Source organism: Montipora capricornis, chromosome 13, assembly GCF_036669925.1.
Source record: "Montipora capricornis isolate CH-2021 chromosome 13, ASM3666992v2, whole genome shotgun sequence".
In the NCBI taxonomy this organism is placed as follows: domain Eukaryota; kingdom Metazoa; phylum Cnidaria; class Anthozoa; order Scleractinia; family Acroporidae; genus Montipora; species Montipora capricornis.
In genome coordinates this window covers 37346096-37362800 of record NC_090895.1, presented here as the reverse complement: position 1 = coordinate 37362800, position 16705 = coordinate 37346096, and the positions used below count along the sequence as shown (strand labels likewise).

Genomic DNA, 16705 nt, shown 5'->3' with positions numbered 1-16705 from the left:
TATTGGAAGGATTGACACTACAACACTTAATCATGTAACAGCAATGTTAAGGAAACATCAGTTATTGCTGAACAAGATGCAGTCATTTTTGTGACGTAACAAGTTACCATGGGAAAAGGAAAGCCTTGCAAAAATACCTTTAGTTGCTCATATCTGAAAAACTATTTAGGTGACCCCAATTTTTTATTGCACAAAAGTGATCAGCAAGCCAAGATGAAACTCTCTGCAAAGTTAAAAGAAAATCTGTGAAGTAGATTCAGAGCTACCTTAACTTTTCAATTATTTAAGGTGGCTCTGAATCTGCTCCACAGAATTTTTTCAAACTTTGCAGAAAGTTTCATTCTGGCGTGATGATTACACTTCAGAAATAAAAAATGGGGTCACCAAGTTCATCTTTGAGATATGAGCAGCTACATGTAAAGCCATAATGTGGGGTGTTTTTGCAGGGCTTTCCTGTTGCCACAGTAACTTTTTAAGTCACAAAAATGACGGAATCTTTTTCAGCAATAATTGGTGTTTGCTATGGTACCATAACATCGTTGTTAAGTGATGAAGAGTTGTAGTGTCAATCCTTCTATTAAGAACGTTTCTTTCAAGTGTTGAAACGGGTTTGAGCCACCTTAATTAAGACCTCTGTGTTGTTGAGGTTCTAATCGTGGTTTAAAACAGTAATCCTGCCATAACCAACTACCACCTCAGGATGATGTAAAGCAAGATTGACCAAAGTTGCTTTTCCATAGTAAATAACGCAGTGGAAGAGCAAGGTCTTAAACACCAAATCGTGAGGTTGAGAATACAATGACCACACCAACCCACATGTATGATGACTTCATCTAATTATAATAATGCTAATACAAAAATAATATTACACCTACCTGTGTCAAATCGTCATGGCACCCATGCAGGGGGGGGGAAGGGGGGGGGGGGTTCCATTGTTAATAATTTACGCCTATCAGAACTTTAAGGATACAAAAACATTCCATGGAAGTAACCTTAGGAACTGTGGAACAAATCCTCGGTAGAGTGCAAAAATCCCCTCTGACTTGGAAGTCTAAAGATAAAAAGAAAACATAAAACATATTACTGCTTACATTTTTCTGTTTAGTGTTGAAATGCGTGGAGATAATCAGGAGGTGTCAAGAATCTCTTTTTGCCTCCCTCAAACTGAATTAATTTTGTTTTGATAACGCTTATTCATTCCATATAAACCTCTTACTAACTTATTTCAAGGGTTTACCCGGAAGTTGCGGCTCCTGGGACTGCAAAGACCATCTTAAAGTGGCAGGCCTAACGAAACATTTTAACAGGGAATAATCATTGATACCATGCGTTTTTCATTCAAGCAGCAAGCTAGTAATAGTAAATTACCATAACTAAGCAATGTGCAGCACTCCTATAAATCACAATTCCAGCACCACTGGGTTTGACTTTCAGGTTTCTCTGATTCATCATTCTAGTCTGCAAGGAAATCAATGATGGAGCCAGTGTTAAGTCCATGCTGCTAATTTAAACCTACAAGTCATAATGTTCTAACATTATGAGTACATAGATGCTGGAACTAGACCTGATGCCCACTTTCCACCAAATGAATGTGACGATTCTCTTCCCAGGTGTTTTATATTAAAACAACATTCAAACAAGACAATCATTAATTAAAGCAAGTTGTGGGCTGAACTGGAAGGGCATGGCTTATCGAGATTTTGACAAATTGCACCCAAACCACATAATGATATGAATGTACATGTAGATGACGTCAGCACCACAGCCAGAGGTAATTAGTTGAAATTCAATTTGGACGAGGGATGAAAACCAAAGTACCTAACCAAAGTTAGGTTTGAATTGACTGAAACATGCTCTGAGTACAATCGCAGAGTTGACAGATGCAGAAAATGTCCTCAACTTCACCCTAACTTCTCGTAAACACAGCATGCGGTTTTCTCACAGCGTCACCCATCAAGATGTTTTCCCCGTTTCAACAGGACTTAACTTCAATGAATAGACAAGAACAGGTGTTTTCCTTTCATTGGGCAAGCCAACCTGAAGGTTTCCATGGTATTCAAGGCTGCTGCCTAACGGTTTCCCAGTCGCCTGGGGTGCCTTCCCGGCTTATTTGCGAGTGCTGGGCCAAACAAGTAGCCCAAACGGGCGCCAAACTTATTACAAGTTGATTCATCCTCACTTTCTTGTAAATTTGATCCCGGCTGGGGATTAAACAATGACAAAAGCGATATGCTTGGAGAGAACGGAAGCTAAGCAAATTCCACAAATAAATGACTCTTTACCTTGTAAAGTTAACATGTTCATCTCCTGGTAATGCAAGGAGATTCCCAAATATGGAAAACTGACTGGGTCAATTAATTAATTAATTCTGAGCTCTTGAAAAAATGATTCGGGCTACTAACTTTTAATGTTGGAAGCCCAATGGGCTCCCAGATAATTTTCTTAGGCAGCAGCCTTACATACATACATACATACATACAAACTTAATTGGCCGCTCCCCATAGGGGCTTTTCAGGGCCAATGAAACACAACGAAACAACGGAACAGAACAACAACTTTGGTATTTAATGCTGGTTAGTGCTAACCATGCTTTGAGTAACCTGGGCGAGATTGGTTAAACTTGATGAGCCAAGCACCATTCCCCTTTGATAAGCTGATTCAAGAGAAAAAAATGGCTTGAAGTCTGGGAGTCCAACCTAAGCCACATTGGTGGGAGGCAAGAGCTCTCAACACTGCGCCATCCCCACTACTTAGTCACATTGAGGCTCATTCTTGTCCCCAGAGCTCTCCATTTCTATTGATCACATGGTCAGTGACAGACTGGGGAGCAGGGCTGGCGCAGTGGTGAGAGCACTCGCCTCCCACCAATGTGGCCCGGGTTCGATTCCCAGACTTGGCGTCATATGTGGGTTGAGTTTGTTGGTTCTCTACTCTGCACCGAGAGGTTTTTCTCCGAGTACTCCGGTTTTCCGGCCTCTCCTCAAAAACCAAAATTTCATTTGATTTGATTAACTCGTTAATTTCAATTTACAGTGTCCCCAATTAGTGCTCTACGGCATTAGAAGATTAGACACTTAAATAAAGTTCCTTTCCTTTACTGTTATGCTCATGAAAACCTAACTAACCTTAACAACATCTATAGGATTAGATGCAACTGCTCCAGCAAAACCAGCCACACCACTGGCACTGTGAAACAAAAAATGTTAAAAGAGAAAGCAATTAATTAACCTGTAATCAGGCTCTGTTTTAGTTTCATGTGGTACACTGTGGAGTTGGTGAAATACAATTCTAGCAAGTAATGACATAAGAGAACATATGAGCAATGCTACCTTGTAAACTTCTTTCTTTGAGTAAAGTACATGTACGATTGTCCAGGTGTTTTGACGGTCGTACTTTACTTAATGATATGACTCCTGGGTTCAAAACATTTACAATTTTAAACCTCTTTCTGTTGCCAATTATTGTCACTCTAAAATATCTGTGCTTCTATTGCATTTTTACCCCCTTTAGCAACATCTGAATATTGCTGTCTTGTGTACAATTGACTGAAAAAGTGTGATTATGATTTCCTCTGACAGCTAAGTCAATATTATTGATGTCTTGATATCCACTAGGCAGTGCTTGCTCTTACCAAAAATGTGTGTATGGGTTGTCATCCATTATCTTGTGGTCCAAAATCTTCTTTTTTACCCAGTCATATACAGCCAGCTCTACCCCAGCAATAACTGCAGCTCTCTGTGCTGTTAGACCAACACCCTGTCCGGCACATTAAGAGGGCATAAATTATTAATAATACCACTAAAGAGGTAGCTGATTCACTGTACAGTTGCATTATGCTTACTTCACACCTCGAATTTGGCCATCTTTATACTGCATAAAAATGGCTCAATTTTCGACTATTTTCTTCAACAATAATAATAATAATAATATTAATAATAATAATTTAATGCTTCTAATTAGTGTGTAAATCATAAAAAGATGCTGCCATGCGCTTTACAATACAAATCTTTACAGTTCAACCACTCAGTAATACTGTTTGTATTCTTTTTCTGCACAATCTGTTATTGTTTGATACAATAATGCTATGTTAACTATGGTGAAGTCATTTTGCTTGGACTTCATTACAACACCAAAAACGTATAATCTGTTGTTTACCCTGTAAAGCCCTCTGATTCCTTCTGCTTTGAATATAGAAAGAAAAGAGTGGATCAGTCCCTTTCTGATGGCAACAGAACCTGATTGATACTCTGCTTGCATGCGAATCTGAAGCAGTAAGAATAAAAGTACATGTCGCAAGTGCAGCTAATATTAATTCCAGTTTTAAACAGAATTGTTACAGGAACAAGTGAGAAATTATCATTATAAATATTGTTTTTGTGCAATTTGGGAGTACAAATTAGGCTTGTTGTCTTTCTTTTAGTTAACAAATAGGATCAGTGCACACTACCTTCAACACATCTGTTGGGTTACAAATAGCTGACGCCAAAGCACCCGCCACCATACCAGCAATCACATTGTAATAGAGGGTCTCATCTGCAAGAAAACAAAGAATATATTAGATTTTGTCAACAGCAATCATTTTATGGTAGTAAAACGGTCACTTTAGAGAACTGCTTGACCTTACCTTTTGGGTTTCTGACAAGTCTTCTCTTAAGAGCATGATAAAACCCTAGTTTAAGAGATCCATATGTTGCCTGCCGAAGGAGAGCTGGGGCAACCCTAGCAACAGGTGTTTCAAAAAATAGAAATTAGCCAAATTTAATCATCAACATAACCCTCTATAGAATTAACAGGTATGGGTAATGCTTTGTTTTCGGCAACTTAAAAGATTGTGCAAAATTATCAACAAAATGTTCTGAATATTGTTTTTATAAACTGCATTTAGCCATGAAAAAATAATAATAAAACTTTCACAAAGGTTTGAGTACACTTGCTTGTACTATCATTAGATGACAAATTTTGTTAAAATTTTTCAGACCTCTGGATTTAATAGCTGGCAGAACACTGCTCATGCTTTAAATGTTACATAATTTAACACATACATGTATGAGCCCTGAACAAATTGACCTACTCCGAACTCAGTGACTTCATAGCTCAGGTGGTCGATGCATTGCACTGGCATCATATAGGTCAGGATGTTTACAAAACATGGACCACAGGTCCATGGACCACCCCTGTGGACCCGCTCCATGGACTACCCCTGTGGACCACCCCTGATATCGTAAATTCCACATATTTTACAGGCAGAAAAATCTTAAGATGAAAGAGAGAAGTGATGTCGCACTTATCTGGATAATTTAAGCTGGAGCCCATGGCTTGGTGCAAACAACTTCCTTAGTGAGTCGTTGCATTTTTAAAGACCAATCTATTTTTAGACTACCTTTTCCTGAAAAAAACACAAAGACAGTTCCGGTTTGGCGATGCTATGATGTCAAGTTAGTTTCTTATGATTGGTCATCGGGCTCCTGTGGGAGTCTCATTCACAGGAAGTTTAATCTAAAACTAAATCATGGTCTGTAAAAATGGCATGACAGGAATATAGAGCTGTTGTTCGCTCCTAGTAACGGACTATTGTGTCTTATTATCAATACGCGTGGCCAAATGACAAACTGCCCTCTGTAAAATGTGCCTTTTTGCGGGCCAAACAGGAAATGTGTGGGCTGAAAATACACTTGCCGCCCTGACTGATTGGCTGAAGAGATGTCAAAAAACTTCGATTGGCCAATGAGATTGTCCTATTTAAGTGCGAGGATTAATACTTCTACATTTGGTCTACAACCCGCACTTCAAATATATACATTCCTTTCATTCTCACAACCTTTGTTTTTGTATACACTGAGGGACATTAGCTGATCATGTTGTAGCAACAACTTTCCATACCATAGTTTCATGCTACATCTCTGTTAAACAATTTTTTCTTATTAAATGAATTGGCATGCCTTCATTTGGCCTTGTGTATTGATAAGTATGTGTAATCAAATGGCGACGAGTGAAATAAGGAAATAATTTCACGCGCATTTTGTCAAAATTTATTTATAACAACTTTATTTGCAAAGAACATCGCAAAAAGGGTGCTGCCAGGGAAGAACTGAATCCTCATATACGGCAACCCCCAAAACAGATTAGAATAAAAAAGATATATTAATAAACATTAAATATAGAAATATTAAGAAACTATAAAATATAAATACATTATACGGTCATTAAAAATATTTTAACTATAAACATGGAGAAAATGTAGAATATTTACAAAGAGTAAAGAAAAATGAATGGATAAAAAGATTACTGAGTCACGTTCTATAAATAACTTTTAAGACCTTTCTTAAATTTACTGACAGAATTACAATGACAGATCATTCCACGTATTAATATACCTAAGCCAAAAGGAGAATTTATAGATGTTAGTTCGAGCATATGGTGTCCAAATTTTGTAACCATGAGCAGACCTGGTACGACCTTTCGAAAACTGTAAGTAATCATGTAAATTGACTTTAGAAAAACCATTAATAAACTTAAATAATTGGACTATACTAAGAAAGTCACGACGAGAGTGAAGACTTGGCCATCCCAGGTATTCTAAACGTTCATTGTACTCAATGGAACTCCCTAAAATCCATCTTGAGACATTCCTCTGAATTTTTTCGAGTTTATCAGATAGATATTGCTGGTGAGGATTCCACACAGGACACGCATATTCCATGGTTGGACGTACCAACCAAAATTCTGACAAATGATGCTACTCGGGCCACAAATAAACTATATGCCCTCCAAAAGTCATGTGATTATCCTATTATAAACACCTATATACCACCCATTTGGTGGCTCCAAAGGGATTTGTCTATAAACCCACACTTCAAATATACATTATTTTTATTTCATTCATCGAGTCCTTCACCAAAACAAATGAGCCCGACAAACTGACCTGCTCTTCATAGCTTAGTTGGTAGAGCATTGCACTGGTATTGCAGAGGTCATAGGTTTGAATCCCGTTTCACGTGTCTAAGTATACTAGAGACCATAATTTATTATTACTGCTTAAGGACAGTGCCTACTAATTGAAAGGTATTTTTGAGCGGTTTTATGAATATGCAGGAAAAGCAGATCTCAACAAGTGTTATTAAAATCCAAAAAGAAAATTGGGGGTAACCACGCATTTTTCAAAGATAATTAATCAACAATATTTGCAAAAAGCTTTAAAATACAAAGCAACGTATGTCGTTCCTTTCCAAATTTAAGCTTAATTATCTCTGAAAAATGCATGGTTACCCCCAATTTTCTTTTTGGATACCAAGAGCACTTGCTAAGTTCTGCTTTCTCCGCATAAATTTAAACAGCGCAAAAATATCCCTGCAGTAGTTTAAAGCACTACCGATAGGAAATCCGAGTATGTGGAGATGTGCAGAACGTATGTGCAATAACAATAGTAGGCACCATCCTTAAATTATCCAGGTTAGTGTAAGGATCACTTCTCCCTTTTAACTATTACATAAACAAATTAACCTGGTTTTGCAGAAGCCAACAGCTTGAACCCAGGCTTTCCCTACTTTTCTACCTTGTTACCTTGAGAGAGGCCATCAATATAACCACTGGGGACAAGGGAAAAAAGAAATCTGCTTGCATAAGTGGTCAGATCTCTATTAAAACATAAATCAGACACTGTTATGCTCCAGACAAAAGAACAAGTACCCATTGAAAAGAGCCTTGAAGCCATCTTCCTTGGTGATCCTCACAAAAGCATGGAGCATTCCTTGGTATCTGATCTCTTTTTGCTTGACATCAATGACCTGACCTTGAAGTTGTAGTCTTGTCTTAATGGTATCAATGGGAAAAGTTCCTGTCACAAAACAGAGAAAAACCAAATGAGCTGTGAAAAGTCTCAAAGACTTATCTGTAATTTTTTTTACTGCACCACAAAGATCTCAAAATAGAGGCATTCTGGCCGCTAAAAGTGCACAAGACCCTTCCTGATGTCAAAATACTCAAGAATGATAACACAGAAAGTAGATTGTAGATGAAGAATACATGTCATACAATATGAAGACTATGATCCAGAGGTCATCTGCCACGGAGTGAAGCCAATAAAAAAGACCATGGAATGTTTTATCAATGATAAGTCATAAAATACATCAACTCAGGAGACCACAGAGTGAAGTAGCAATCAGCTAAATTGTAGAATACCTGGCCACTCATTTGCATATGAATAATGTAAATTGTCATGTTCCTACAATAATATAGTTCTTCAAGTGATGCCGCTTCAAGAACACAATAGTGGCAGGGTATTCTGCAGTTACTCCTCGCAATTTTGCAAGTACAAATGCCAGCAAAGTCAACATATCTTGAACTTAAAAATTATGTAATGGTCATGATTCAGTACCTAAAGCTCTCAGCCAATCAGATTAGAGAAAGTGACAAATATTAATTTATAGTAATGGTAAATAGATATTCTCCGTGATGTTACCAAATGTCATTAATAAGTCAACCGGAGCTTTATTCGCTGTTGAAAACAATGGCTTCTTTTGTTCGGTAGTTGGCAAATTTGAGCTTAAATATTGTAAGCTGCATGATCAAAAGCTTGAAATTGACGTTATTTGTAAACTGGAAACATTGTTATTATAGCGGGAATCCTGTCATAAAACCATCGTGACTACGAGAGAATGTTTGGCCGATTCAAAGCGATCTCTTACTTTACAATTAATTGATTTTGATACCGTACTTAACAAAAAACAATTTCCCTAATTAGCGGTGAGGAACTTCAGCTGAGAACAAGATTTTCAAAATTGTAAATAACAAAATTACCAATTTCTGCTGTCATAGAGGCTAATCCTCCATAGATAAACGGTCTGTAATCCATACAATGGATTCTCCGAGATAAAAATTTCTTAAATAAATCATAGGCGAGCAGGGTAAGGCGGTCCAAGCTCGCGTTACGCGCGAGACGTGACTGTCAGTGTCACGTCAGTGACAACACTGTTTTCGACCAGACAAGTATTTTTTTGTTTTTTGAACTAGTTTCACTTCAAAGGAGCAAAGAAGAAAAAAGTTATTAATGAAAGAACGAAATAAAGTAAGTTAATTCACCTTGTTTATTTCGTTTTGTTTTATTCAGTGTGGTTGGTGACGTAACGCGAGCTTGCGCCCATGATTTGTCACCAAATGAAAGAACTCAAGGAAAACTGGGTGCTAAGAAAAATTTAAAAAGAGGCTGTTGTTTCTATGGAAACGTATCAATAGAATAAATTTCCTGCTTTGTGATTGGTTTATAGTAAAATACCCAGCCAATCAAATAACGTGTCCTTTTAAACCCGCAAAATCTGAAATCGTTTTCACATACAAATCGAAAAAGTCGAAGTGAAAGGAGTGAATAAGACTTCCAACCAGAGTTCAAGCAAATTTTGGAACGGAGTTAAGTTCATTTTTAAGAAAGATGGTCAAGACACGTTCAAAAGTGCAAGTTACCGCGGTTTTCCAGAAAATATCGAAGGTTAGATAGCGGTCATATTCAACCACGTTTTGGGTGTGCTCGTATATAAATTTTTTTCTGAGCGTTCCATTTCACTCAAGTATAACACCGACCCATGAAATTTTCTTTTTTTGTAAGCAGAAGAGACCTTCAGATGAAAACGAAGTGGTGCAAATTGCTTTAAAAGCTGTGGAACAAGCAAAACGTTCGGCCGAATGTTCTCCAGACAATGCCCCATCAAGGAAGAGGTCTGCCTTCGGTGATATCACAAATGTAAGTTTCTTCACTATTTCAAAACATTCCTTTCTGTTTTGATTTGGTTGAGATAGAGAGAGAGAGAGAGAGAGAGAGAAAGCTTTGTTCACGCGTTTTTCATCGGTTTTCAGGCAACCTTAGAACCGCAGTTGGGCAAGGGTCAAAAAAAGAAAGCCACGGTAAGCGGTGTGATTCGGAAAGAACTTCAAAAGCAGCGACAAGGCAAGGCGAAGGTCACCTGTGTCAAGGAAAAATCCAAGCGAAGACCAAGCAAAGAGACGGAATCATTCGATACCAAACCAGAGATTGCTGAAGAAGAGGACAACTCTCCCTCTGGTAAAATCAAATGCTCGTCAACAGACTCACTTCAAGACTCTGTGGCGACAACTCAAGACACTCTGCAATCAACAAGGTTTGTCAATTTCTGACAGAAAAAAGAACAGAACATAGTTGCAGAGTTTGTCAAAGGAACCAACTCCCAAAAGTTTATATACTGTTGCTGTTAATTTCTTAAATTTTCTTGGCTGCATAGTAAAAGAATTTGAACTTTTTAGGGTTCAGCATAGGCAAGTGCCAGCGGATTAAACTTACTTTCCCATGACATAATATTATTCCTGAACAGGAGCAGTACAGGAGAAGTTCTTGATGATGTCAGCTTGGCTGTAAGTGGCAGTAATTCTGCAATTTCAAGCTTGGGAGAAGCATCCTCCAGGTATTAAATACGTTTTTGTTATAGAAGTTTTAAAGTGAATATTGCTTGTAAAATTCTCTTTAACTTGTCCCTCATTTTTAGAAGTTTCTAATTATTTGTAGGTAGCACTAGGCAAGAAATGAGCCAGAATCAAACAAGTTTCTTTGCCTTTTGCAAAACGCAAATTTCAGCCTAATAAATGTTTCAAATGTCTTGATTGCACTAATCAAGTCCATTGTTGACCATTGTTTTCTTTTTTTTTTAGTTCAGATAAAAACGAAAAAGATGAGGCAGAAAACCAACAAGAGGATGAAAAGGTAAGATGGTAAAGTAAGCTATTTTATACTGTACACAAACAATAATCATAAAGTATTCTCATTTGTCTCATGACGTGGTCACTTGTGATGTAGATCGTGACGTTTTTATTGCATACTGCTAGTCTTCATCAGGCGATGAGGTGGAGTGGTTACACGTCACCTTTTAAGCAGGATGCTCCGCTGTGATTGGTTGGTTTTTAGCACAAGTCACCACATCGTGAGGCAAACGAGAATACTTAGTTTGTTATTATTGTACTTCACCACCATGAATAGCATCAATCTTTTTTACAACATGTACACAAACAATTGTAAAAAATATTGTCAATTACTCTACGTTAGGATTAAGGACACAAGTTACGTCAAGGACAGATTCAAAATGAATATCCAGTCTTCTATGTTTTAAGAGGTGGTGTGACCTTTTAGTAAGGGTATTGGATCTGCATACTGTTACTGCACTTGTAGGTTAAACTCCTTCTGTAAACATTGTATAGAAATAGCATTGTGATCTACCTGATCAAGTTTTGCGTTATTCCCAGGCTGAGGATTCAGCTGAAAACCAAGTGATTGATATTGATGCAGACACATCTGATCCTGTTACAGTGTCTGAGTATGCACACGAGATCTTTGTTAACATGAAATCTAGAGAGGTGGGTCCATTTAGGCACAAACATGTAATAAACTACAATAGTTTGAGAATTCATTGGACAGGTATCAACTGAGCTGATAAAATAAATTTGCCCCTGAAGGGAGGTTGAAGTTGCAATCATGTAACTGAGGTTTCAAGCATATTAACCCTTTATCACAGTGAATTAAGGGACAATGTGGGTTGTGAGGGGGCTTTAATCTTACAAATTGGAGCAATGCTATTGGTGGGAGATCTGCCCGATGTGAGAAAGTGACTGGCTAAAATGATTGGCAACCTGGCAAACAATAGTACATGTACTATATATTTATTGAGGAAAAAAAGCACATTAATTAATTTTATGTTCCCTTCTTAAAATTGAATGATTTTTTGGTTGTTCAGTAATTTATAGTGATGAGGAAAAACTGGTCCAATGTGGAAAACCTTTCTTAAATTTTAGGAGTTGTTCCCGCTATCCAACTACATGGAGACTCGAACTGACATAACTCCTCAAATGCGTTCCATTTTGGTAGACTGGTTAGTGGAAGTGCAAGAGTGTTTTGAACTCTACCACGAGACTCTCTATCTGGGAGTCAAGCTTTTTGATCATTTTCTGGACCAGACACCCAATATCAAGAGAGATGAACTTCAGCTTATTGGTGCAACCACACTCATCATCTCTTCTAAAATTGAGGTAATTCCTTTTACAGATGGAGCTCTTAGGACTGATGAAAGAACATTGCATTCGTGCCAAACTGTCTAAAGCTTCAAAATTTTTGCTGGAGATTTGTTGGGATGCTGGAATAGTCCAGCAGTGATAATAATAATAGTTATTATTATTATTATTACTATTATTATTATCTCCAACGAATGCTCTACGTTCTTAGAAATGATGAATGACATTGGCATTGACAAAACACAACAACACTATATAATCAAAAAAATGATAAGTCTAGCCATTAGAGTGACATATTAATTTTTATCTTCTGTTGTAGAAATAAGACTTGGGATAGCCCAGACTTAATAAAACTGTAATTTTTTTTTTTTCATTCATTTGTAAATACAGTATACAAGTATATCACTCAATTTCAAGTAGCCAGTTGTTAATTGCCTATATGTAGAGAGGTTTACAACTGTATTTGAAGACAAATAGTTTCCATTATTATTATTGTTGTTGGTGTGTTGTGCTTTCTGAAAATGATATTACCAAACTTAAATAGTGAAAACAGAAGCTCCAATGATTCTCTTTCCTTTTTCCAGGAGCGTCACCCACCCTGTATGGATGATTTTATTTACATCTGCGATGATGCATACCAACAGCATCAGTTTACTGCTATGGAGAGTAGAATAATACGTAGCCTTGGGTTTGATATAAACATTCCAATACCATACAGATTCCTTAGAAGATATGCCAAGGTAACAAAAACCTTTTTAAATGCTTTCTCCTCTTTTAACAATCCCCCTACTGTTCCACATTAAGGTTTAAATGTTTATATATGCTTAGGATCATATGATTGTCTGCAGGTAAACATTTTAAAGAGCGAGTATACATGTATGGAAAACTCAGGTATAATCTAAGGAAATGAAAGGAAAGGAACTTAAATGTCTAGCTGTTCTAGCACTGGAGCACTAATCAGGGGTAATGTAAACTGAAATTAACAATGAAAGCAAATCAAGTAAAATATTGGTTTTTGAGGGGGTCATGCTTGGGTCATCACCAGTAGGTCTATATACATTGAAACAATTTTGTAGCCTTCAGTCACTTTCAGGCTTAGAAATCAAGCAGGGATGGCCATTACCATCATCATCATCATCAAACAAATTTAGCATATAAGGGCTTGTGTTTTTTGGCGTACAGGGGCGAGGGGGGTGGCTACAAAATCAGCTCTTCCATGATATTTATGCTCCCATTTTAGCTGAAGAGTGACTCAGGTATTTATTAAATGCCATGAAGAATTGAACCATTTAACTTCTTTTGATACATGCACCTATGATCTGTTGAATTGTTTTTGTAGGCTGCCTTTGCAGATATTGAGACCCTTACGTTGGCCCGTTTCCTTCTGGAGTCTTCTCTCCTAGAGAGCCGCTTCATTGCCTACAGGGCTTCGCACATTGCAGCATCATGCCTTTACCTGGCCTTGCTGATGAAGGATTGGCACACTGACTGGACGCCAACCCTAGTACATTACACAGGGTATGAAAAGAGTGAGCTGCGAGACTGTGTATTGCATCTTAATGCAATGAATGCTGCTCCACCGCACAGAAACCTCATGACCATAAGAAACAAGTATTCTCACAAAGTGTTTCATGAGGTTGCGAAAATTCCTGCTGTGGACATATTAACGATTCAAGATAAAATATAGACGCCTGTTAATTTTGTAAATTTGTCATAGCCCTATTGTAAATACTACCAAACGACATTAGAGATTTTTTTCTTAGAATAAGCTAGTTGCAATAATAGATTTAAGATAAACAGACATGTTGCCAGAAAGTTATTTTAATTTGGATCATTTTATTTAAGGATAGTGAATTTTATTATTTTGAATGAAGAAAAAGGCAGAAATGCGGTATTCCATTACCAGCATGATTTTAAATACGTGCTGTTTTTCCTCTTCGTTACTTATTAAATGTTTCATTTAGTTGGATGCAACTCTTCTATCTTGTGCATAATTGTAAGGTGTACAAAAACTGAAACTGGTGTAAGTTTGAGTTTGCATCCTTTTAGCTTGTTATTTTAAGAGAACCAAGCATTAAGCTATAACTTACTCTAGTATGGTTTTTATCTTTTAAATATAAATAAAATTATGTTAACCTTGTGAGATGAAATTTCCTTGGTACTTAGTTTCTTTGAAATTTCTGTTCATGCACTGCTAGCTTAACTACATCCTAGACTTGTACTATGCAAAAAACCGAATGAAAAAAGACCTATTGGACGAGAAATAACAAATTTTCCAAAAGTATCAAAAATGACGCAAAATACAAAATGCGGACCAAGGGAAAATTTTCAAAAATGGCCGATTTTTTTGGTCGAACTTCCCAAGGCTAAAAAACTAGAAAATACAAGTCGCCTGATGGCCTAAATAGTGTGGATTGAAAGATAAACTATCCTTCATTTGTGCTATGCAAAAACCGCATAACAAAACACCTATTAGACGAGAAATAACATTTTTTCCAAAAGTATCGAAAATAGCCATTTTTCGCAAAATAGCAAAGGGGGGACCAAGGGAAAATTTTCAAAAATGGCCGATTTTTGGGCAAACTTCGGAAGGCTAAAAAAATAGGAAATACAAGTCGTAGAATAGCCTAATTGGTATGGATGGAAAGCTAAACTATCCTAGATTTCTGCTATGCAAAAAACCGCATGAGAAAACACATATTAGACGGGAAATGAAATTTTTCCTTTAAGTGTCGAAAACCGTAGTTTTTGACAAAATAGCAAAGGGATGGCAAAGGAAAAATTTCAAAATTGGCCGATTTTTTGGGCAACTTTCGGAAGGCTAAAAAAATAGGAAATACAAGTCGTAGAAGCGCCTAATTGGTATGCATGGAAAGCTAAACTATCCTAGATTTCTGCTATGCAAAAAACCGCATAAAAAAACACCTATTAGACGGGAAATGAAATTTTTTCGAAAAGTGTCGAAAACCGCGGTTTTAGGCAAAATCGCAAAGGGGGGACCAAGGGAAAAGTTTCAAAAATGGCCGATTTTTTGGGCAATTTTCGCAAGGCTAAAAAAATAGGAAATACAAGTCGTAGAAGCGCCTAATTGGTATGCATGGAAAGCTAAACTATCCTAGATTTCTGCTATGTAAAAAGCCGCATGAAAAAACACTTATTAGACGAGAAATGACATTATTTCCAAAAGTGTCAAAACCCGCGGTTTTTGGCAAAATAGCAAAGGGGGGACCAAGGGAAAATTTTAAAAAATGGCCAATTTTTTGGGCAACTTTCGGAAGGCTAAAACAATAGCAAATACAAGTCGTAGAATAGCCTAATTGGTATGCATGGAAAGCTAAACTACCCTAAATTTCTGCTATGCAAAAACCGCTTGAAAAAACACCTATTAGACGAGAAATGACACTTTTTCCAAAACTGTCGAAAACCGCGGTTTTTTGCAAAATACCAAAAGGGGAACCAAGTTAAAATTTTCAAAAATGGCCGATTTTTTGGGCAACTTTCGGAAGGCTAAAACAATAGCAAATACAAGTCGTAGAATAGCCTAATTGGTATGCATGGAAAGCTAAACTATCCTAGATTTCTGCTATGTAAAAAGCCGCATGAAAAAACACTTATTAGACGAGAAATGACATTTTTTCCAAAAGTGTCAAAAACTGCCGTTTTGGCAAAATAGCAAAGGGGGGACCAAGAGAAAATTTTCAAAATTGGCCGATTTTTTGGGCAACTTTCGGAAGGCTAAAAAAAGAGGAAATACAAGTCGTAGAATAGCCTAATTGGTATGGATGGAAAGCTAAACTATCCTAGATTTCTGCTATGCAAAAAACCGCATGAAAAAACACCTATTAGACGAGAAATGACATTTTTTCCAAAAGTGTCGAAAACCGCGGTTTTTGGCAAAATAAAAAAGGGGGGACCAAGGGAAATTTTTCAAAAATGGCCGATTTTTTGGGCAACTTTCGGAAGGCTAAAAAAATAGGAAATACAAGTCGTAGAATAGCCTAATTGGTATGGATGGAAAGCTAAACTATCCTAGATTTCTGCTATGCAAAAAACCGCATGAAAAATACCTATTAGACGAGAAATGAAATTTTTTTCAGAAGTGTCAAAAACTGCGGTTTTTGGCAAAATAGCAAAGGAGGGACCAAAGGAAAAATTTCAAAAATGGCCGATCTTTTGGGCAAACTTCGAAGGCTAAAAAAATAGGAAATACAAGTCGTAGAAGCGCCTAATTGGTATGGATCGAAAGCTAAACTATCCTAGATTTCTGCTATGCAAAAAACCGCATAAAAAATACCTATTAGACGAGAAATAACATTTTTTTCAGAAGTGTCAAAAACTGCGGTTTTTGGCAAAATAGCAAAGGAGGGACCAAGGGAAAAATTTCAAAAATGGCCGATCTTTTGGGCAAACTTCGAAGGCTAAAAAAATAGGAAATACAAGTCGTAGAAGCGCTTAATTGGTATGGATCGAAAGCTAAACTATCCTAGATTTCTGCTATGCAAAAAACCGCATGAAAAAACACCTATTCGACGACAAATGACTTTTTTCCAAACGGGTCGAAAACTGCGGTTTTGGCAAAATAACAAAGGAGGGACGAAGGGACATTTTTCAAAAATTGCCAATTTTTTGGGCAAATTTCGGAAGGCTAAAAAATTAAGGAATACATGTCGTAGAATAGCCTAAT

At 37.1% G+C, this 16705-nt stretch overlaps 2 protein-coding genes across 2 annotated transcripts in view; one reads left to right on the top strand and one right to left on the bottom strand.

Moving 5' to 3' along the window:
* LOC138028707 (kidney mitochondrial carrier protein 1-like) overlaps window positions 1-8916 on the bottom strand; it is a 10911-nt gene extending 1995 nt beyond the window's left edge. The window contains exons 1-9 of the mRNA XM_068876309.1: window positions 8797-8916; window positions 7687-7834; window positions 4625-4719; window positions 4448-4533; window positions 4156-4263; window positions 3632-3756; window positions 3126-3186; window positions 1369-1458; window positions 971-1051 (exon numbers count right to left, since the gene is read on the bottom strand). Coding sequence (XP_068732410.1) covers window positions 971-1051; window positions 1369-1458; window positions 3126-3186; window positions 3632-3756; window positions 4156-4263; window positions 4448-4533; window positions 4625-4719; window positions 7687-7834; window positions 8797-8851 — 849 coding nt within the window. The 5' untranslated portion in view covers window positions 8852-8916. The remainder of the gene's footprint in view (window positions 1-970; window positions 1052-1368; window positions 1459-3125; window positions 3187-3631; window positions 3757-4155; window positions 4264-4447; window positions 4534-4624; window positions 4720-7686; window positions 7835-8796) is intronic.
* Window positions 8917-9323: 407 nt separating this feature from the next.
* Window positions 9324-14171, top strand: LOC138029152 (G2/mitotic-specific cyclin-B3-like). Its single transcript, XM_068876855.1, has 9 exons — window positions 9324-9481; window positions 9602-9733; window positions 9847-10127; window positions 10338-10427; window positions 10672-10723; window positions 11260-11370; window positions 11806-12039; window positions 12606-12761; window positions 13361-14171. Exons 1-9 carry the CDS (start codon window positions 9425-9427, stop codon window positions 13706-13708), a joined length of 1461 nt encoding a protein of 486 aa, XP_068732956.1. The 5' UTR covers window positions 9324-9424; the 3' UTR covers window positions 13709-14171.
* The last annotated feature ends 2534 nt before the right edge of the window (window positions 14172-16705 follow it).

Coding starts and splice junctions, on each gene's coding strand:
- LOC138029152 (XM_068876855.1), top strand. CDS start 9,425: ATGGTCAAGACACGTTCAAAAGTGCAAGTTACCGCGGTTTTCCAGAAA. Junction 12,040..12,605: donor TCATCTCTTCTAAAATTGAG/GTAATTCCTTTT, acceptor TCCTTTTTCCAG/GAGCGTCACCCACCCTGTAT. Junction 12,762..13,360: donor TCCTTAGAAGATATGCCAAG/GTAACAAAAACC, acceptor TTGTTTTTGTAG/GCTGCCTTTGCAGATATTGA.